General features: G+C 34.8%; 2 protein-coding genes and 1 pseudogene across 2 annotated transcripts; 2 read left to right on the top strand and 1 right to left on the bottom strand.

Moving 5' to 3' along the window:
• The window catches only part of LOC112034940 (carotenoid 9,10(9',10')-cleavage dioxygenase 1-like), a 28,927-nt pseudogene extending 20,077 nt beyond the window's left edge, over positions 1–8,850 (top strand).
• Positions 8,851–11,529: 2,679 nt separating this feature from the next.
• Positions 11,530–13,128, top strand: LOC112034955 (protein JINGUBANG). The gene has a single exon (XM_024067783.2). It carries the CDS (start codon positions 11,606–11,608, stop codon positions 12,959–12,961), a length of 1,356 nt encoding a protein of 451 aa, XP_023923551.2. The 5' UTR covers positions 11,530–11,605; the 3' UTR covers positions 12,962–13,128.
• A 2,951-nt stretch (positions 13,129–16,079) lies between these two features.
• On the bottom strand, positions 16,080–17,611 carry LOC112034950 (aquaporin TIP4-1). The gene is made up of 3 exons (XM_024067779.2): positions 17,349–17,611; positions 16,869–17,107; positions 16,080–16,576 (listed from the first exon to the last, which is right to left on the bottom strand). Exons 1-3 carry the CDS (start codon positions 17,599–17,601, stop codon positions 16,202–16,204), a joined length of 867 nt encoding a protein of 288 aa, XP_023923547.1. The 5' UTR covers positions 17,602–17,611; the 3' UTR covers positions 16,080–16,201.
• Positions 17,612–22,722: the final 5,111 nt, after the last annotated feature.

Raw genomic sequence — 22,722 nt, 5'->3', positions numbered from 1 at the left:
CCTCGAGACAAGTTATTAAACCCTGCCCCCATCTCTAGTCCTTTAGCCTTAATCCAGACACCCTAGGGCCCAATCTGGGCCCCAAAGCTGAAAAAGGACTTTGCTAGTTTGAATACCCCAGGAAAATTTCCCCTCCCCCTCGATCGTCCATGACCTGGTCGGGGGTATCATTGCTCGGATATACCTTATGCCCAGTTACTCAAAAGTGCCTTCGGGAATATCGCTGCCGAGCGGGCTTTTGGAGGTGGGAATCAATTCCAATGCCACTACCACTTCGCCACCAGAAACCCACCTAAAGATGATAGAATTGGACCTCCATTTGCACTAATAAAGGGGAGTAATCATAACACCTCCATTTATCTAAGGCTATAAATAGGAGAAATAAGAGAGATTTGGGGGTTGGCAATTCTAAGGAGAACACTGAGAGAAGAGAGTAAGCATTCAAAGAGTCATAAGGAAAAGAGAAAGACTTGTGGAAACAGGAGTGTATTTGGGTCACCCGAGCATAGGACCACCCATAGTAGGAAACCTAAAAGCCCACAAAACAAATAAATTGTGAGCCCAAGTAGAGGTTAAGCCCAATAGCCATATTTTGGGTACCCACAACAATGGTTTGCCAAGCTCTCATCCACAATCATTGATCATGGCTTTCTTCAGTCCAAATCAGAATATTCAGTGTTTACCCAAGTTAAAAAGAGCTCTATCATCATTCTTTTAGTTAATGTTGATGATATATTGATAACAAGTAATAATGTTGATGCTATGAATGCTTTCAAGTAGTTTCTAGACAACAAGTTCAAACTCAAGAACCTTGGTACCTTGAAATTCTTTTTTGGGACTTGAAGTGGCAAGGACTGCTAAAGGGATTCTCTCTATCAAAGAAAGTTTAACCTTGAATTGCTATTAGACATAGGTTTATTGGCTTGCAAACCTTCAAATGTACCCATGGAGCAGTCAGTCAGATTGAGCAATAGTAATTGAGATGGAGTACCCATACCATTCCTTGTATAGAACATTGGTAGGAAAGATTTTGTATTTGACTCTTACAAGGCCTGACATAAGCTTTTCTGTTCACAAGCTAAGTCAATTTATGAGTGCTCCTAAAATGCCTCATCTTCAAGCAACTTATAAGATTCTCAAGTACTTGAAGAAGACTCCAGGTCAGGGTCTCTTTCTGCATGTAGAATCCTCCTTGCAGCTGATATTTTATTGTGATGCAGATTAGATAGCTTGTGTGGATACCAGAAGGTTAATTTCTAGCTTCTGTGTGTTCCTAGGTGAATCCTTGATATCATGGAAGTGCAAGAAGCAGCAAGTAGTCTCTAGATCATCTGCTAAGTCAGAATATAGAGCCATGACCACTATGACTAGTGAAATAGTGTGGTTGATTGTTTTACTTAGCACTTTTGGTCACATACACAAAGAGCCAACCTTTCTTTACTGTGATAGCAAGGCTGCCTTATACATTGCTGCCAATTCTGTGTTTCATGAGAGAACCAAACATATAGAGATTGATTATCACTTCATAAGGGAGAAAATCCAAGATGGAGTGATCAAAATATTTTATGTGCCTACAAGACATCAATTGGCAGACCTATTCACCAAGCCTCTCAACCAAAAACAATTCTTGTATCTCTTGTCCAAGATGAACTTAATCAACATATACAGTTCCTCTTGAGGGGGAGTGTTAGATGATGTATTGTAATTCCACATTGGGATGTATTGTAGTTCAGTAGAGTAGAGTAGCAAATCTGTTAGTTCTGTATATAATACCCAAACTGTAAGTCGTTTATGTGTACAGTGATGCTAAACTACAAGTAGTTTTTGTATAGTGAAGTTTTAAAATGCCTCATCTTCAAGCAACTTATAAGATTCTCAAGTACTTGAAGAAGACTCCAGGTCAGGGTCTCTTTCTGCATGTAGAATCCTCCTTGCAGCTGATATTTTATTGTGATGCAGATTAGATAGCTTGTGTGGATACCAGAAGGTTAATTTCTAGCTTCTGTGTGTTCCTAGGTGAATCCTTGATATCATGGAAGTGCAAGAAGCAGCAAGTAGTCTCTAGATCATCTGCTAAGTCAGAATATAGAGCCATGACCACTATGACTAGTGAAATAGTGTGGTTGATTGTTTTACTTAGCACTTTTGGTCACATACACAAAGAGCCAACCTTTCTTTACTGTGATAGCAAGGCTGCCTTATACATTGCTGCCAATTCTGTGTTTCATGAGAGAACCAAACATATAGAGATTGATTATCACTTCATAAGGGAGAAAATCCAAGATGGAGTGATCAAAATATTTTATGTGCCTACAAGACATCAATTGGCAGACCTATTCACCAAGCCTCTCAACCAAAAACAATTCTTGTATCTCTTGTCCAAGATGAACTTAATCAACATATACAGTTCCTCTTGAGGGGGAGTGTTAGATGATGTATTGTAATTCCACATTGGGATGTATTGTAGTTCAGTAGAGTAGAGTAGCAAATCTGTTAGTTCTGTATATAATACCCAAACTGTAAGTCGTTTATGTGTACAGTGATGCTAAACTACAAGTAGTTTTTGTATAGTGAAGTTCGTTAGAGTTAGAAGACAGGTGGTATCTCTCTATTGGTCAGTAGATTAGTTAGTTATTTGTTAGTATTTTCCCGCTTCTCTTTGCTTCAGATATAAATAGCAGAGCTTGCTTATTGATGATCAATGTACATACAGATTCTTAGATATTTTCTCTCTCTTTGGCTTACTCCATTGATGAATCTTGGTGTGTGCATAAATTCTAACATAGGCATCATTCCCATGCACAAACAAGTACGCTAAACGTATCTTAGTAATGTCAAATACTTGCGGAGTAACTTTGCTCCAGTGGATGAGTTGAAAGAAGCCCTTCAGATCATCAACATTGAAGGAAAAATTCCAGATAATTTCCCAGAAGGTGTCTACATCAGAAATAGTACTTACTAGACCTTTACATATATTATATATTGCCCTACATTTCCTGATATAGTAATATTCTTTTTACACTTAGAAGAAATGTCATTAACATCCATAGATGGACTTATCTGTCCTTATTGCTTATTTTAATGGCAAATAATACATAAGAAGAGAATAAATATATACTGGAAATCTTTTAAATATTTTGTATGGATGTGTAGTGTAGGTGACATTGAAGTTTGAATGGCGCATATATTAGACGTTACTCCTAGAAAATACTGGCATACAAAACAAATTTGATGGGAATATCGCTGATTTTGGATTATTGTATGTAGATGGTAACCCAAGGTTGACGTACAATATTGTATATTTTATGGGATGAAAGCAAAACTTTCGACCAACAAACTGCGATAATTGACTACAAGCGGCAAAGAATAAAAACGGTAGAGTATTATATTTAATAAGCATTGAATTATCCGGGCCTACCTATAACCTTGTAGTTCAGGGTTTGAATGATATGTACTATTTGCTTATACTTACTATAATCCTGATACTAATGGTGACAGAATCAAGATTTTAGTTTATAAGGAACAAGGTTAAAATTAAATATTGATAACAAAGTTTATTCTAAAAAAACTAAACCAAAAAATTAGACTAAAGTTACATTTTCCCATTTATGTTTAGGGTTGTTATTTTTATTTTGACCTTTAACATTTGATTCCCTTTTTAAGAGGTGCCCATCATCTATCTCTTTTTTAGTCTCACTCAAGTGTAGATGAGTCCTAACACATCACCTTCTAACGCCAGCCATCAAAAATAAGCCACATCACTCATGTTTGGACGAAAAAAAAAAAACTCTAAATCTAAAAATGACACTGTATTAGTCCAAGAGTGAGGCTTAATTACCAACTAACTAGAAGTAAAAGTGTGGCTAAATGATTCATTTAACTTTGATTCATTACAGGACGAAACCCCCTTTTCGGAGGACTGAAAATGACTAAGTCCATGTTTGGAAGCTCAAGTCACATTTGGGTAGAAGGAGAAGGAATGCTTCATGCTTTGTATTTTAATAAAGATGGTGATGGGAGCTGGAATGTTGTCTACAACAAGAGACATGTTGAAACCGAAACATTCAAGCTAGAAAAGCGGAAAAAATTGCCAAATGCCCCTTTTGGGCAAACTAAGCATCGTTTTGCCATATTTTTCAAACTAATTAGGGAAATGCCCATCTTTTGAAAATCGATTTTCTTAAAATCAAGTTAGACCCTATAACGGCGTTTTTAAGGAGGCTATAGTGACGTTTTTAGGACCTATAGTGGCGTTTTGTAATTCGATTTATATAAAATCGAGTTATAGGTAAAAAAAAAATTAAAAATATTGCCTATAACTCAATTTAATGAAAGTCGAGTTACAAAACGTCACTATAGGTCCTGAAAATGTCACTATAAGCTCCTTAAAAACGCCGCTATAGGGCCTAACTCAATTTAAGAAAATCGACTTTCAAAAGAGGGGCATTTCCCTAATTAGTTTGAAAAATATGACAAAATGCTCATTGTTTGCCCAAAAAGGGCATTTAGCAATTTTGTCCCTAGAAAAGCAAAGAAACAAACCGTCCTTTCTCTCAGCCATTGAAGGCGATTCTGCGGCTATTTTGTTTGCCTATCTATTAAATTTGGTAAGCAAATCAATTTTAAGTCATTTTAAAATAAGTAACCTTTTTTTTTTTTTTTAAAGATTGTCATTGTGGATTAAATATTGATTCAAACTAATAGCTATTTTAAAATAAGTAACCTTTTTTTTTTTTTTTAAAGATTGTCATTGTGGATTAAATATTGATTCAAACTAATAGCTTATAGATTTCCCAAAGCTAATAGCCATAAAGTGCACACACTTTTATTATTTATGTTGAGTAAGTTGCAATTTACAGGTTTATTTATGATCCGATTATTTTGTTGAAACTGAAAACTTTTTATTGAAAGAGATAAAAGTTACATATAATATTACAGTAGGACTCATGAATAGTACCAAAAAGTGCAGTGGGATCTATGAATAGTAGAAAAAAATAAACTTAATAGTAAAATAAGTTGACAAAAATAATTTTTGCCAAACATGTCCGTTTGCCAAAAATTTTCAATTTTAGCAAAAAATATAAAATTCCTGTTAGAATGTATATATTAGAATAAATTTAATCATGGCCCATAACTAAAATTTGCAAGAAATTTGTCAGATAAAAGCTTTAGCTAAATTGTTTGATAACTTTTATTCGAATTTTGTAGTTGAGGTTTGGCAAAGTAAACAAATACATAAGCAACACCAACATTTTCAAGCATTCAGGGAAATTCTACTCCATTGCAGAAAATCACATGCCCCAGGAGATTGACATTTTAACATTAGACACTTTAGGCAATTGGGATGTCAATGGAGCCTGGAAACGACCAATTACCAGCCACCCAAAGGACCCTCTCTGCATAAGTATTCAAAAACTATTGAACATTCACTCGATGTTAGAGTTACATAAATTTTGATTATTTCATTTGTCTACCTGGTACAGAGATCTCTAGGTACTGAAGAGCTTGTTATTGCCTGGGGTAGATGCTACCAAACCTTTCCTTGAATTGGGAGTGATTTCTGGTATATATGCTCAAAAATAATATTTCTTATGATCCTTGTAAAGTGTTGTGACAGTTTAATGAGCATGGCCTATTTCCCTTTTTTGAAGCTGACGGAAAGAAATTGGTTCACAAAGTGGATCTCAAACTGGATAGGTGTAGCATTTGTCATGACATAGGGCTCACCCAAAGGTAAATTAGTGAGATTAATTACTTTAATTTGTATGAGATTGATTTTTGAAATATTTCGTGCCAAATAGTAATTGAAATCAAATTAGTCCTACTAAGTTGTGCTTTTGATTTGCAGGTACAATGCGATCATGGATTTTCCACTAACTATAGACATAAAGAGACTAATTAGCGGAGGGCCGTGAGTGTCCTTGTCCTTTGAATCCACTTTATAAAATGTAAAAACATCAATATATGTGTAAACAAAAATTTAAGCAACTTTTCAATTATGTGTAGATTAATAAAGTACAGTAAGGAAGAATATGCAAAGATTGGGATAATTCCTTGTTAGGACATATGTGACTCACTTGTTAGGAATATATGTTACTATTTTATGTAATTGGCTAATTTTTTGATAAAACGTATTTTACTTATATTTGGGTAGATCTAGGTATTTTTAATATTTCAAGAAATAAGGTTTCAAGATCAAGTATTAAAATTATTCAAATTTGTCCAAGAAACAAGCTGAATAGTGCAAATTCATTAAAACTCAACAACTGCATCTATCGAGCTTAAGAAAGCTGTCTCAGCCAGTGTGCTCGACAACTCTTATCTATCAAGGTTTAAAAATTTCAGAATCCTAATCTGATTTTCTTGGGATCCGTGAATGTGTCTTTGAGCCTTCTTTTCTCCTAACCCTAGACATATACAATGATTATTTTAAGAGCCATCAAAGAGTTTGCAAATTGCACAAGTGTTGAGCAAAGTTTGTTCAAGCAAATTATGACTAGAGACAGAGTTTTGCCATAATTCATCTCTTCTGAAGAAGTTGTTGTGTTTCTGCACCGTAGGATTTTGTAACTAAGCATCTTCTTGATCTTCATCATGTTGATGAACTGAATAACTTTGCAGCCAACAACCTTCTCTAGTTGGTGATTAAAGTCGCGTACTGAGATCCGCGCAATTGGTTAGTCATGTACTGGGAGCCATACATCAAAAGGAGAAATTGTCACTATAGAACAAGTCTAATTGGGTATTAGGGTAAGGGTTCAACTGTATGTTGGTATAAGGTACTGGAATTCCTTTACTTGTAGCCACTTATTGTGATAATAGTGGAATTTTGGGAGTAGTGACCTTAAAATCACCCAGTGGAGTTTTTGCCGTGTAGGTTTTCTCTATCTGTAAACAAATCACCGTGTCAATTTATTTTCTTCTGTATAATTAGTTTAATTGGTGATTTGTTTGTGCTACCACGCGTTTGCATGTTAATTTGATTAATTAATTAAACTTGACTAATTAATTAATTAATTCTTTACAAGAGGTCAATACGTTTTTGGCCTATCATCCCTCGTTATGGTGATTCGGATTCAATCTAGTGGTTTGAGGTGCAACCCAATTACACATTTCATATTCTCAATTTTTTTGAGGATGATAAATTGATAATGAGGTAAATTATATAATAAGTTATCTTCTTATATTTTGTTTTAACCTTTACTATCTTTCATTAAGATCAATCATATACAATTGACTAATTGTTTTAAAATTTTGCTTGTATGAGGATGAACAGGTTGTAGTGCGGGGGTGTTGAGCCCTTGATTCAATCATACCAGGACCAGATAAGGGTTTGAATAAATTTGAGTGGTCTTCCAAAAGATTTAAGCCTATAAATTCAATTGAAGGAGATATTAATAGTTCACCAGAAGATGGATTATTATTTTCTCGTTGCTATGAATGGAGATTAGACATGCAAACTGGAGAAGTTAGGGAGAGAAATCTGACTGGAACTGAATTCTCTATGGATTTTCCTATGATCAATGAAAATTTTACAGGTATCAAGAATAAGTATGGGTATACCCAAGTTGTTGATTCTATCGCAAGCTCTACCTCAGGTAACTATAAAGAATTTGCAATGGTACCTCATAAACAGTTACTAGAAATTACCCTTATATATCATCAGCATCATTAACATATTAAATACGAATATGTAACTTCTCAACTTTATTATTCCAGGCTTCGTAAAATTCGGAGGTCTAGCCAAGCTAAACCTCGAAGAACTAGACACAAGATTTTCTTTGGTAAAGAGTCCCTTCACATTTTTCTATCTCTTAATTTTCTCTATATTCTATGGATCAATGTTAATTTGATTATCCAACGTTGATTCGATGACGCTAGAGAAAAAGACATCAGGAGATGCTATTAAAAGTAGAATATCATATGTTTGAGGAGAACACCTTCTGTCGTGGAGCTGCCCTTGTCTCCAAAGGAGTTCGTTTTGAAGAAGATGATGGCTGGATCATCACTTTTGTTCACAATGAGGACACTGACATATCTGAGGTAAGTCAATTTGGTATCTTGCAATTGGCTTATTGGGAATTTTCTTTATGTTATTATAAATTGAAAGATATTTGTTCTCCTTGCAGGTCCATATAATTGATACAAAGAACTTTTCTAGTGAGCCAGTTGCCAAAATTAATGTCATTGTGAAATTAATTTATAGAATTATAAATTTTTTGCAATGGTACCTCATAAACAGTTACTAGAAATTACCCTTATATATCATCAGCATCATTAACATATTAAATACGAATATGTAACTTCTCAACTTTATTATTCCAGGCTTCGTAAAATTCGGAGGTCTAGCCAAGCTAAACCTCGAAGAACTAGACACAAGATTTTCTTTGGTAAAGAGTCCCTTCACATTTTTCTATCTCTTAATTTTCTCTATATTCTATGGATCAATGTTAATTTGATTATCCAACGTTGATTCGATGACGCTAGAGAAAAAGACATCAGGAGATGCTATTAAAAGTAGAATATCATATGTTTGAGGAGAACACCTTCTGTCGTGGAGCTGCCCTTGTCTCCAAAGGAGTTCGTTTTGAAGAAGATGATGGCTGGATCATCACTTTTGTTCACAATGAGGACACTGACATATCTGAGGTAAGTCAATTTGGTATCTTGCAATTGGCTTATTGGGAATTTTCTTTATGTTATTATAAATTGAAAGATATTTGTTCTCCTTGCAGGTCCATATAATTGATACAAAGAACTTTTCTAGTGAGCCAGTTGCCAAAATTAATGTCATTGTGAAATTAATTTATAGAATTATAAATTCATGATTACATATTTTGTAAATCTTGTTATATGAGGGATGATGTTTGATGTATTAATGAAAAATTTATGTTTATGTATATATTGTTAAACTTTCTTGCTTACTAGAAAAGAAAACTTTTTGTATTTTGAGGTGTTTAAAGGTATGTTTGAAACCGACGGAGGTAAGAGAGAAAGGATAGGAGATCTTTTTCCAAGCATAGGATATAACTATTAACAAAATCCTTTTGTTTAGTTTAAATTAAAATCATGCACTTATATCAGGAAAAGTATAGAATTACAAAGGTTTAATTCTATAATTGGGATTTTCTATAATAATAATAATAATAATAAATCTATAATTAGGAGTAGTCAATAAAACAACTACGATTTAATCTACAAACAACTATGTAGTAAAGTTCTTTTCCCTTCCTTCTATGATAAATTTGTTGTACGCCTAATGTAACTCAAAATGGGTTGTGAGTGCATTAATTGATGCTCTACTCTCATCAAATAAACCCAACTGTAACTGCTGCATGATTCATTGCTCTGGGCCTTGAGTAATCGATCAACCAATAATTCTGGGGATTTCTTTATTCTTTCTTTGGGTGAATATTATGGAATTTCGTTGTGCCCCTATCTCAATAAAAAGATCTATAAATGCCGACTAAGACTAACCAATTGCCCTAATTGACTAGCATAGATTGCCCTCTTCCTTCTCTTCCATTTGGGCCTACGATTTGTGCTAAGTATTTGGACTTTGGAGAATTATTTTCTGCTTAGCAAATCTTAATTAATAATCTTTGGGTCTTGTTATAACTTATAAGGAGTGTCCTAAAGGAAATCACGACAGGCCGACAATGAAATAATTGCAAGTTACTACTCTTGAGGACTTAAGATCAAGGGATTTATAATAAATGGCATTTGGAACTGCTAAAAATTAAAAGGGGTATATCCCTAAGTTCACATGTTAAAGATTTAGTTGATCTTGGAAATTGTTCTTAAGGTTAATTAATTTATCCAACACATAGTATTTATACTATAAAAAGAAAAAAAATTGTACATTTATACAAATGAGAAATGTTAACGGATGTCTTTACGACAATGATTAACAATTCATTTAAAGAAAGATTTTATGAGGAAAAAAAACAATTAATATTTTGAAAACTTTTTTCATTTTGCATAAAAGTAATATCAAATTTTTTCTAAAATAGATTGTTAATCATTGTCCGAAATTGAAGGACACTTGTGAGCATGATTTATACAAATTTATTCCTAACATTAAGACCAATAAGTCATTTGGTAGGAACCATTAACTTTTTGGTCGTCCCCTCTTTAGAAAATTGGGGCAGATTCCCCAGGGCCTACCTAACATTTTTGCTAACTTAAATAGAAAACTTAATAACTTATAAATGATTCATCGAAAAAAGATATACTTATAAATGATTATAACCACCACTCCCAAAATATTAATGGCCGCATGGAATTTCCTACACAATGAGTGCTCTAAGAATTTCCTACACAATTTTTATACAACAAAAAAGGTTTAGGTTCAAAATTTTGGGGTGGACTATAAATCCTTAATAGGCTATTAATAGATGGTCATATGTATTATTTTCCTCATTTCTACTCTATTTATTGTCATAGTCTATGTTACTCCTTTAATTGTCATGTTTTTTCTTATTACTTTCTACTAATGTAATTTTTTGTCTTACTCTACATTTTTTCATTCCTTCAACTTAGATCAATTTGTTTTTTCTTGCTGGTGCATCAATTACTCTCCTCTAAAAATGATCAAACCATCTTATAAAGTTATAAATGATTCACCCTCATATTTCATTAATAAGGACTATCCCTTATCTTTAAGCTAATTTCTTCATTTTAAATCATATCTTTTTGTGTATTTCTACTTATATATCTATCTTATCATTCTCATTTCAACTACACTCATTTTATAAACATTTGTACATAATTGGATTTTATTTATAAAAAAATATTTTTATATATTTCAATTTTAAACTTTGGTTATTTATTTATTTATTTATTATTATTATTATAAAAGTAAAAAAGAATATACGGTAAGTTGCGATTTGTAGAATATAAAATGAAACACAAAAATTGAAATAAAAGATTTGTATACTTACAAATGAAATGATTCTCCTAAGCAATTTTGAGTTCTTTAGCACAAAGACCACTCCTATGGTCCTATGCTCAGATGCACAAACTCTTCAAAACCCTTGACACATTCGTGTTTGACATGTAACCATGTGGAAGATGTTAAGGACAATTTTGTATTTGTGTTCTTATTGTGTTGAGAGAGGAATTTTTATTTTATTTTAGATATGTTTTTAAGGATTTTGGTAGTTATATTTATTTTGAATACCGAAAAATAAACATAAAATATGGAGTACTTAAATATATATACACACACACATTGATTAATTGATTGATTGTGGCATCTTGAATTAATTGTGGTATTTTTATTGTGTAATTTTTCAAGAATCGTGATGTTATGTGTTTTGTTGGTGTCCGTACTTATTATCATTACTATTATTATCATATTGGTAGTTGTAATATTTATTTTGAATACCAAAAAATAAACATAAAATATACTTAAACATATATTAATTAATTGATTGATTGATTGTGGCATCTTTAATTAATTGTGGTACTGTAATTTTTCAAGAATTGTAATATTGTGTGTTTTGTCGGTGTCCATACTTATTATCATATTATATATCTATAGCCCAACCTCATTGTAAGTGCCCATAGCTCTTTTTCTTACACCATCTCGCTAGCTTCTAGCATGGAATACCCTGGAAAGAGATCTCTCTTCAGCGTCATGGGTAAAGATACAACACGATCACCCACCCACCTTTCTATCGAAACCCATCAAGAAATGTATGAACATGATGTCCAATGTAGCCCTGAAATGGCTTGTAGCCCCCACAACACAATGCATGGGCTTATAATAGCACCCCCAAGCCCAGAATCACCATGGACACTCTCTCCTCTCCAAACCCCGTCTCCATCACTGCTTTACCACTGTGTAGCTTCACTCCGTCGCCACGAGGGTACCATCTATTCCATCGCAGTTTCTAAGGAAGTAGTCTTTACTGGCTCTGAGAGTAACCGAATTCATGCTTGGAGGCAGCCAGATTGCATGGAGCGTGGTTATGTTAAGGCAAATTGTGGTGAGGTCCGGGCAATTTTAGCCTATGGTAACATGCTTTTCACTGCGCATAAAGATCACAGAGTCCGATTCTGGAACTTCACGGTTTCAGATGGTCGTTTTCAGTCCAAGAAGGTCTGCTCTATTCCTAGAAGAAGCTCATTTCTTTTGTTCCCAAGAACCAACACACAACAACACAAGCATTGTGTTTCTTGCATGGCTTATTACCATGCTGAAGGGCTATTATACACTGGCTCCCACGATAGAACGGTAAAAGCTTGGCGGGTTTCAGATAAGAAATGCGTGGACTCATTTGTGGCACATGAAGATCATGTAAATGCAATATTGGTGAACCAAGATGATGGGTGTGTTTTCACATGCTCTTCTGATGGATCTGTGAAAATATGGAGAAGGGTATACAGGGAAGACTCACACACACTCACAATGACTCTGAAATTCCAACCATCTCCAATGAATGCGTTGGCCTTGAGTCCATCCTTCAACAATAATTGCTTCCTCTATTCAGGTTCATCAGACGGTACCATAAATTTTTGGGAGAAAGAAAGAATGTCTTATAGATTTAACCGTGGAGGGTTTTTGCAAGGACATCGTTTCGCTGTTCTTTGCCTAGTGACTATTGAGAAGTTAATATTCAGTGGCTCAGAGGACACAACGATTAAAATTTGGAGGAGAGAGGAAGGTAGTTGTTACCATGAATGCTTGGCTGTGTTAGATGGGCATAGAGGGCCAGTGAAATGCTTAGTTGCTTGTTTGGAAATGGAAAAGGTTGTAATGGGTTTTATACTGTATAGTTCCAGTTTGGACCAAACTTTTAAAGTGTGGAGGGTTAAGGTTTTGCCTGATGAGAACGTATGCTATGATTATGTGGACCAAAGCGATTCGAGGACCCAAAAAATGGAGTATGAGATGAAACCTGTGTTGTCTCCCTCATGGGTAAAGAAAAAGCTTCAAGGTAACTACTTTCAGTAGATGAGTAATAATAAATATTTTTTTACTCCATTTATCTGTAACCTTGTAAAGAAAATAGAGCAGTTAGAAGCCATGACAAATATGACTTATGCTATTTGTATTATAAGGCTTATCATAATTCCCCAGAATTTTCAACGAACAAACTCAATTTCCATGTTTGTTTAGAAGTTGCTATTTTTCCTCATGCTTGGTAATCTTCTTATTCAAGGAAGGACATTTAATTTTCCTTGAAAAGAGATAACATTATTTATATTTTATTAGGTAATATGACCAAGTGTTTGGGAACGAAAATACCTTAAGTTTGGTGATGGGTGGCGCTAGCCATAGTCCAGGGGTTCAAATGAACCCCCGACTTGGCCAAATATATAATTTTTATTTGTACTCTCTAAAATAAAATTTTAAACATTTTGATCCTTTTTTTTTCTAAGCACAACTAAAATAATCCTCAATATAATCCTCTTACCAATATGTTGGCATTTTTAAACAAAACAAAACAAAAAACCCCAACAACAAGTTAATTTAATCTAAAACCTTGAAAATAAAAATTAGTTGTTGAATCTAAAGTTCTTTTAATTTGTTATTGTTGAGTGAGGACCGGGCGCGTGGGATAAGCCAAAAGTGATTGAGTGAAGACAAAAGCAAAAGTTAACATAACAAAAATTTTCTTAGTATCTATTTGGGAATAATTTATCTAACTTTTTGCTAAAAGTATAAAATAAGTAAGAATAATTCACATGAGACCAGCAAATAAAAGGAAAAAAAATGAAGTAATAAGTTGGCTTATAAATAAGACCCAAACACATTCAATACAATTACAAAAAATAAGAGTTGTCAAAGTTGAGTTAAATTATTAAATACAAGAATTGTAAAGAGTTAAAACAAACAAATAGATAAAAACTTTTGAGCAATAATAATTAAAGTTGCAGTGATAATAATTAATATGTTTATTGTATTTGAAAACAATGGATAATTTCCAAGATTTCATCTTAAAAATAATAATTAGTATATACTAATTATTATGAGCATTGTATTATGAAACTATATGCTAAATGAATTAATAGTTTATATTTTATTTTCTTGCTAATACTATGGACACATTTGTAATAAAGAAACGTCGTAGATCACAAGATTCATTTTTTATTTAAAATTTATCTTCTTATTGACCCCCTAGAAAAATATCTTGGAGCCACCACTGAGTTTTACTCTTAGAATATATTAAGATATTATATATTATGGAGGTGCTATTGAGATTAGAGAAGGATCAAAAAATAATAGGACAAAGAGGAGAATTTCAGAACCTTTAACTCTGACATTTTGGTTACATATTTATAATAATATCCTACTATATTTTAAAAAATCATGAATTTAAACTTAATTTTCAAATAATTACTAAGCATCATCCATCTTAATTTGGATTTTAAAGAGAAAAGAAAGTAAAATGAGTCATCTAAATAAAAACAAAGGAAAATTGTAGAATTGCTTTTATAAAATTTGCATATGTAATTTTTTTTATTGTTTCTAAAAAAAAAAATTGTTTGCTTCCCTTGATTTTTGCGAACAAATATTGACATGTAAATTATATGACAGAGTCTTAATATACAATCCAAAAATACCTGAAATATATTATACCTAAAATATTGTATCTAAATTTTACTCATATTCTAATATGATTAATGGTTCGTGCATTAACCTAAAGCAAAAAACAAATAATAATAATAATAATAATAATCAATTCATTATCTTCTCCCTTGAACCCCAAAAAGAGAAAAAAAAATGAACAAATAGTTTTCCATTTCTTCTTTATTTTTTTAGGATTTTACTAACAGATGTTCTAATCAATCATTTTAGAAAATTTTTTATAGGAAAATGAAAAAGTAATTGAAAATTTTGACAATTTTTTCAATTTTTCAATTTTTTTTTTTTCTAAATTAGTTGATTAATGGATCTCCTAAGAGTACCTAATCGGACCTTATTTCTTAATAGGAATCAACCAATCAATGAGACTGCCTAGCTCTGGTGCATTCCTTCCTACCATATTAATTGTAACAATCTTGATTGGACAAATGAGACTTAAGGGCGTACACCATTTTATATGCAGTAGGTGTACCGATCAAATGGCTTGTAGGTAGCCCCTTTAATCTAGAAAGAAAGTTACATTTTTGTTCTCTTTGTTAGGTAGCTATAATGAGTTCTCATAATGAATTTTGTTACCTTATGTTCTTGGCATTTATAGACCCCAATTTTTTTTTTTTTTTTTTTGGTTGTAAAATATGTAACACGTCATTCACCAATAATCACCACTTTCACCATTATATACCTCATCTACTCCTCCAGTGGGTTGCTGTTGAAAAAGTAACAAATAGGTTGGTGAAGCCTTGGTTTTTGGTTTTCATTTAGTACTCATCTACTCATCTACCTCATCTACTCATCTACCTTAGTTTTCATTTAGTACAATTAATTAAGGCAGATATGTGTCACCTGAATCAACTTGTAGGCAGTACTCTTATAAATGAAAGTATATACTTAACTGGTTTTATAGGTTTTGGAGCCCCCTCCCAAAAAGAAAAAATCTAAAACAAAACTGACATTTGCATGCACTTGCAAAGTGGCAAGGGAGAAAAATTGTCATCTTATCTTTAACCGATCACTTAATTGAAAATATTTATAAAAAAAATATTAAAACATTACTATAATACTAGGTTATAAGATAAAACATTACTTTGTTTAAAATGTATATGATACTGATCAAGTGATCATTAACACCAACTTTGTTGAAAGTTGTAATTACCATGGTGATTAGTTGTTGAACAATCTTGTCTTTACTATAAAACTCTATATTTTACCATGAACTTATTGAACGATATTTATAGTAGGTTAAATTTTAGATTGTATATAGACAAACTAAAGAGATATAATGGTTGCACTATAAATAGGATTAGGATTACTTATAATTTGCTTACAACTCAAGTGCATTTAGATACAATGAGTTTAGACTAGAGTTAAATAATAATCTTGGAGCTTGACTAGATTTGACCATTGATATTTCTAATAAAAAAACTCCTGCACAAAAGATTTTAATACAAGCATTTGCCCCAGATTGACGACGATGAAAACTAGATAAGACAGAAAAATAGAAAGATTTAATTTATTTAAATACAACTGAGAAAAAGTATCCACAGGAAGCATTACAGGAAATACAGCTAAGTAGAAGTTTTTAGTAGAGAGTACAACACTGGACAATTAGTAACCTTCTTCCTCAGTGGGAATCGGGACATGAGATCTGATGATGAAGAAATTTTCATAAATAAAACCTGCAAGCCCACCACCAATAAGTGGCCCAACCCAGTAAACCCAGTGATCAGTCCAGTCCCAGCTCACCAAAGCAGGACCAAAGGATCGAGCTGGGTTCATTGAAGCCCCAGAGAAAGCTCCACCAGCTAAGATGTTGGCCCCCACTACAAATCCAGTAAGAATAGGGCCTAAACCATTGGCCCCCTTCTTGGGTTCCACAATTGTAGCGTAGACAGTGAACAACAAGGAGAATGTTAGAACAACCTCCCATATAACCCCTTGCAAGTAGCCCACACCACTTGCTAGTGTATGAACTGGAGTACTCTGCAGCCACCAAAAGACAAAAAAAAAAAACATATAGTAAGGAACAACCAGTTCTTATGTGATCAGATCATTTGCCACAATTTTTTATACGACATGTTGAAGTAGTTGATTGTGAGTGCAGTAAATATATGGTGGCCAATCACTTTTACAATGACTCACTCACAGTTGATCATGTCAAAATTATAACAAAAAATTGGGTCATAAAATTGTGTCCTAGGCTTTCCCTTAACTTATTAACAAGGATATGACCAAATTATATATATAATAGTTTGAAAAGTGTCATTTGGCTCACCAATCCCCCAGTAAGGTACTGAAGAAGAAAACAAGCAGCTGCAGATGCTAATAACTGATCAATCCAATAGAGAATGGACCGGAAGACAGTGATGTGACCACCGGCTAGGAGGCCAAGGGTGACGGCTGGGTTAAGATGACCACCAGATATGTGACCAGCAGAGATCATCACTGCCACAACCAGTGCATGTGCTATAGCCACAGCAAACAAGCCCACCAGTGAACCTCCCGCTAGCTTATCTGTTCGTCAAAGAAACATTTTATGCTTTGGGTGTAATTGCAATCAAAACAGTTTCAAGAAGATTAGTTTTATTAAGAGAAATTGTGTTCAAGGAATATATATGGGCAGTTTACTATAATTATTATGAGAAAGAAAAGCATGTATCATATTAATCACACAACTATATACATCAAAATGTAAAATGCAAAAGTTCATACTAGTATGCAAGATAAAGAGTGCATTTAAAGAATATATATATACCGGCAGTCATGGCCGATGCAACTCCTGCAAAGACGAAAAGGAAGGTTGTAATGAACTCAACAACAAGGGCCTGGATGCAGTCGGGCTGTGTGGCCTCTCGCCTGGTTCCCAAGGCAATTTTCGCCATGATTTCCTGGAGATCAAACACCCTTTCAGTGAGGAAGTTTGGTATAAGGGACCCCCAAAGCTCAAGACTAAAAGCTATTAACTTTGGTTTGGCTTTGCTAGTGCATTGACAAAGCTTTATATTCATAAGTCAGCACTATGTGGTTTGCACTATTATTGTTACATGCTTTTGCCTTTCGTATTTGATGAATAGGGCACAATTGATAGCATGATGCAATTAAGGGTCTGTTTAGTAATGTTGTTTTAGTAATGGTGTTTATATTTTTTAGAAATACAGATGGATGAAAAAGTGTGTGAAAATACATGTAATGTTGTTTAAAAAATTAAAATTATTGTTTAAGTGCATGTACCAAACGGCCCGAAATCATTTTGGCTCATTTTCATCAATGCCCATTTGACTTGCAATATTTTGTAAGCTTGCCCGTTATTAGGCAAGGCCGCAAGGGTAAGATCCATATCGGTCCCATTCACTTATAATGAAAAAAATAAATATAATGAATAGCCTAAATTTTATAGATTTCAGTTAACTCAAATAATTGGTCTCTTAAAATTGAAAAATAAAAATAATTTTTTCCTTTTGACTATAGGGTCTGTTTGATGATTTGAATTTGATTTTACTCTCATAAATACAAATACAAATCTTCTATCTCACTTTTCTTGCTTCACTCTATACTCTACCAATAAAAATTTGCCACGTGTTCACCTAGTTAATTAAATAATATCATTATTGACTTATTAATACTACAGTTATTAATTAATAGTAGTATTTAATTAATTAGGTGAACAAGTAACAAATTTTTATTGATAGAATATAGAGTGGAGTAAGAAAAGTGAGACAGAAGTTTTGGACTCCTTAAATATGGGGTGAGTTTAGAAATCTCTTTCTCAAAAAATAAAAAATAATTTATGAATGATATTTTATTTGGATGTAAGAAAATGAAGAGACGTGTATATTTGAAAAGTAGGTGGTTAATTTTTTTTTTTTAATAATAAATGACTCTTTACTTTAAAAATTGACTAAAATTTACAAAGTCGAATGTGAATGCTAAGAGAGTATATTCTTTCTTTCTTTTTTCTTTTTCTTTTTTTAATCTTAATAAAATACAGTACACATAATATAATTGGTCTCCCATTGGCTATTTGTATGCCAAATGTGCTGGACATGAAGTATAAAGAAACATTAGTGCTTTTGGCTTTATTTTACTATTACTAGAATTAAACTTTTCAACTTTTTAGGGTCTAATATATTGCGGACCCCTACTAAACAATCAATATTGAACACCATGGTGCATTATTATTCATCCACCAAACACAAAAAGAAGGTCAGGAATCTTTTGAGTGATTAAGAAATGTACGTAGTGATTGGTCAATGGCCACATGAGCAAGTTAACAACATCAATATAATAGAGGCGTTGAGGGCACATTCTATCCTTTCCTTTTTCTTTTTCTTTGTCTTTCCTTCATCATAATCCATAAAAGCTGAGTCTCTGGTTTGCTTCTGATTGAAGAAGTTGTCATATTCTAATAAGTAAGGTTTTGGAATTCTAGCTAGTGTCGTCTTCTTCTCATCATTTTTTCATATTTATGTCTAGTTGACATTTAAATAGTGGGATCTCAATTATTAACAGGAAAGAAAACGTTTCTAATGATTCCCATTGCCCAATTTTGGATTTCGTGAAGATAAGGATTATCCCAAACTCAATAATGCTCATAATAATTTTTACAATTTTTTTTTATATAATTTTTGATATAATAAATTATGATTATAACATATTATTTTTACATTAACTTGCTATTAATATTATTTTTATTAGCACTTGTAAGGACCCGATTTGAACTCTTAGTCCAAAAAATACATGGACTTAGGCCCAAAAAACCTAAAACAATAAATTTGTAGAGAGTGGGTCGGAAAACTGGGCTTTAATGAATTAAGCAACAAGTAAATAGATCTTGGTGACAAAGAAAGGGAGATAACAAGCTCTCGATAAGAAAAAACATCCTCGGCGGAGTCCGAGGAGACTGATTCTTATGTATTTGCATTTGGAGCTTGATTACAAGTTTAGCTCTAGATTGCTACAGTGTTTCTCTCTTGATTTTCCGATCATCATTCCTTCAGGGGTCTCTTACATATATCTTGCCCTCCTCATGATCTTGGCCTTCCATTTGTTGATCATCCAATCCACTACTTAAGTGTCTATCCCATCAGACACCCTCTTTGGCTTTCTGTGAGTTGTGGTAGCCAATGCAGCACTGTTCAAGGATCTTCTCCACATAAATGCGGTCAGAAAGTTAGCTGCAGGGCATTCAATGCGATGGCAACAGCTTTTCCCTAGCTATCTCCTAACTTCTACTTTATGGTATACTTGAGGGGTACGTCCCTGCCACTGGAGCTTCCTAAAAAGTCGCCTTGATTATTAGGATCTACATCAGATTTGTGTCTAGCCTATCCGAGGAGGTATTCCTCCTCGGACTGCCTTCCCATTAATATCATGCTCATGAAGCTATGAGCTTAAACCACTTGCTACTATTTAATCGTCCTCGGATCACTTGTGTTCTCGACCAGGGCCCAAGGCCACATATCATTTAGGCCTTATCCCTACAATAGCCCCTTAAAACTCCAGTTTTTTCCCTCTCATCTGAGGAGGAAAGTGGGGTTTTGATTTTTCATGCGCTAATATTGTTTTGCCTTTCGATTTGCACACGTGGGAGTGTCGTTTTACGCGCCCTCATAATTGTTACTGACGCTTTGGAGTCCGTGAGACATTATTAATTACTTCAGACAGCGCTTTGTTCCCCGCACCCAATGGTGAGGCGCTAATCCAACGGTAGATATTTTTCTTCAAATTTTGAGCGAGATAACTCCCACTCAATTCTCCCTCATATATAAGGCATATGAAGGGCTTGATTTTTCTCACTTTGTAGAAATTTTCAAACTCTCAAGAGCACTCAGCCTTTCAAGAACTCTCAATCCTTCAAGACCTTCCAACAGTGTCACTCGTTCACTTTCCCGTAAATTTTCATTTTTTTTTTCTAGGTTGTTTTCTCCTTGGCCAATCTTCTCGGCCCTCCATTCTTTGTCTTCTTTCTTTAAAAAACTTCACCCACTTCCTCTTAGCTTAACCAGATGGGTAGATTTAAGCACCTAGTAGATTCCCCTGCCAAAATAGAGGCCTTTAAGGAGAAGTACCATATACCACAGGGAGTCACCTTGCAATATCGTTCCCTAGAACAAATAGTGAAACACAGAGAGGAGAAGGAAGTCATTATCCCCATGATAGCATTCATAGAAAAGGGTATGACTCTCCCAATGGGTAGGATAACCCGAGATTACCTTATTAACCATAGGTTGTGTCCTCATCAGTGCGTACCCAACCTCTTTAAGGTCCTAGGAAGCATTGATGCTTTAAATGAGTATCTAGGTTTGAGGCTCACCTGGCATGATGTGGTCCATATGTATGAGTGCCACTCCTTTAAAAGTGCGGGATTTTATCTCAAGTCTCTATTTAACATTGTCAGACTAGTATCATGTCTTCCCAAATCTAATAAAGGTATGAAAGATGACTATCTAATAGCTTCGGGAGCGTGGCATGATAGCCTTCACTGCCCCGATCGAGAGGGAAAGCTAGGTGGGACACCTTACAGTTAGGTTCCCTAGCAAGAGATTTAGACCTTTTGACCCTAATTGTATTATTGTTTCTCCTTCATTTTGCTTTCTCTGCTTTATGGATTTTGACTTTCTAACCATGCATTTCTCTTCGGCTATTTTTGCAGACAAGAGGCAAGTACCACACAGGCTCAGCCTGACCAACACTACCGCTTTTAATTATTTGCTGAGGTCCGAGATATTCGTGAGTGAGGATAAGCAGCTGCGTGCCGTCCATTTGATCTTGGACTTCAAGCCAATCTCAAAGATATATCAAGAGGTAGGCCACGCCATAAGGGTAGGCAATCCACGATTGGTTTGGATACCTTCCTCCAATCATGTTGCCCCTTCAATGGGCTCTGCCTGAGGCAGTTGTAGTGCTAAGGGAGGAGACTACCTCTTCAAATTTACACTCAAAGAGAAGATAGACAAATTTCATTTTGAGGAAGAGGAGACTCCAGGGGCTCAAATAGTTCATATCTCGGACGCAGAGGAGGAGACTGATAGGCACTCAGGTGTTCACACCCCAATTCTCTTAACTGCTCGCCCAGACAACTCCTCCGAGGAAAAGGAAGATGAGATGGTGTTGAACCGGGGGAATAAAAGCCTAAGAGATCTCATGGCTGCAAGGGGCAAGGTGTCAACTTTGAAAGAAGCCACCAAGTCCCAAGTTCCGCCCACACTTCCTCCTCCTCCACCTCCACCTCTCACCGACCTCGGACTAAAGCCCATTCCAAATCTAAAGAAGAAAATGCCACTTCAGGAGCTTGAAGAGGGGGAGGTGGGCCCGAAGAAGGGGACCAAGCAGCAGAAGGTGGTCAAAGAACCTCAAGACAAGAGGTCCACCTCTGTGGATAGTCGGGAGGAGCAGACTAGGGCCAATGTGCACCTTTCGCACTTGGTCCTCTCGGCTAGAGCTGGATGGGGCTGCCATCCCTTGGAATGCCACAGTTAGGGATTTCCAAAGGAGGCAGGCAAGTTACATTGCTGAAACCTTAGAGCAGCCTCTTCTCCTCCCAAGAGACATGGAGACTTACAGGCGCTTTAAGCAAAATGACCTCTTCTTGTCCTTGAAGAGGGACCTCGCTATGGTAAGCAATCTATCATATCCTTGAATTTAAGTGCTAAGCTGTACTTTCATTCTTTCCCTATATTTTTTTTATTCAGGTGACTCTTCCGTTGTTTTTGTGTAGATTACTCAACAAGTTTTTGTGACCAAGGAGTGGGTCCGCGATGCCCATAATGAGGCCAATGTTGAGGCCTTATCCTGTGCTGATGTTGAGAAGTCTTTGGAGGCCCTTAAACAAGAACAAGCAGAGCTGTCCGAGAAGCTCAAAGAAGTAAACAAGGCTTGCCTGAGTGCCTTGGCAAGTTTAAAGACCGCGGAGAGGCAGGCTAAGGACCAGCATCAAAAGCTGCACTTGACCGAGATAGACTTGGCCACTCAATGGCAATTGGTCCTAGATCTCAAGGCTAAACTGCAGAAGGCCAAGGAGGCGGCTCAATTGGCCAAGGAGGTAGCCGAGGTTGAAAAGCAAGCATCCTATTTGCTTGGCGTGGAAGAAACGCAAATTAGGCTTGCTGAGGAGCTTTATAAGGTATGCA

Source organism: Quercus suber, unplaced genomic scaffold (assembly GCF_002906115.3).
Source record: "Quercus suber isolate HL8 unplaced genomic scaffold, Cork oak 2.0 scaffold_105, whole genome shotgun sequence".
In the NCBI taxonomy this organism is placed as follows: Eukaryota; Viridiplantae; Streptophyta; class Magnoliopsida; order Fagales; family Fagaceae; genus Quercus; species Quercus suber.
Note: the sequence above shows the minus strand (reverse complement) of the source record. Positions and strands in the feature narration are given on the sequence as shown.

Excerpts from the sequence above, each read along its gene's own strand:
- LOC112034955 (XM_024067783.2), top strand. The coding sequence starts at position 11,606 with ATGGAATACCCTGGAAAGAGATCTCTCTTCAGCGTCATGGGTAAAGAT.
- LOC112034950 (XM_024067779.2), bottom strand. The coding sequence starts at position 17,601 with ATGAATATAAAGCTTTGTCAATGCACTAGCAAAGCCAAACCAAAGTTA. Across the intron at positions 17,108-17,348 it reads TGCATCGGCCATGACTGCCG|ATAAGCTAGCGGGAGGTTCA; the intron begins GTATATATATAT and ends TTTGACGAACAG. Across the intron at positions 16,577-16,868 it reads AGTACCTTACTGGGGGATTG|AGTACTCCAGTTCATACACT; the intron begins GTGAGCCAAATG and ends TGGTGGCTGCAG.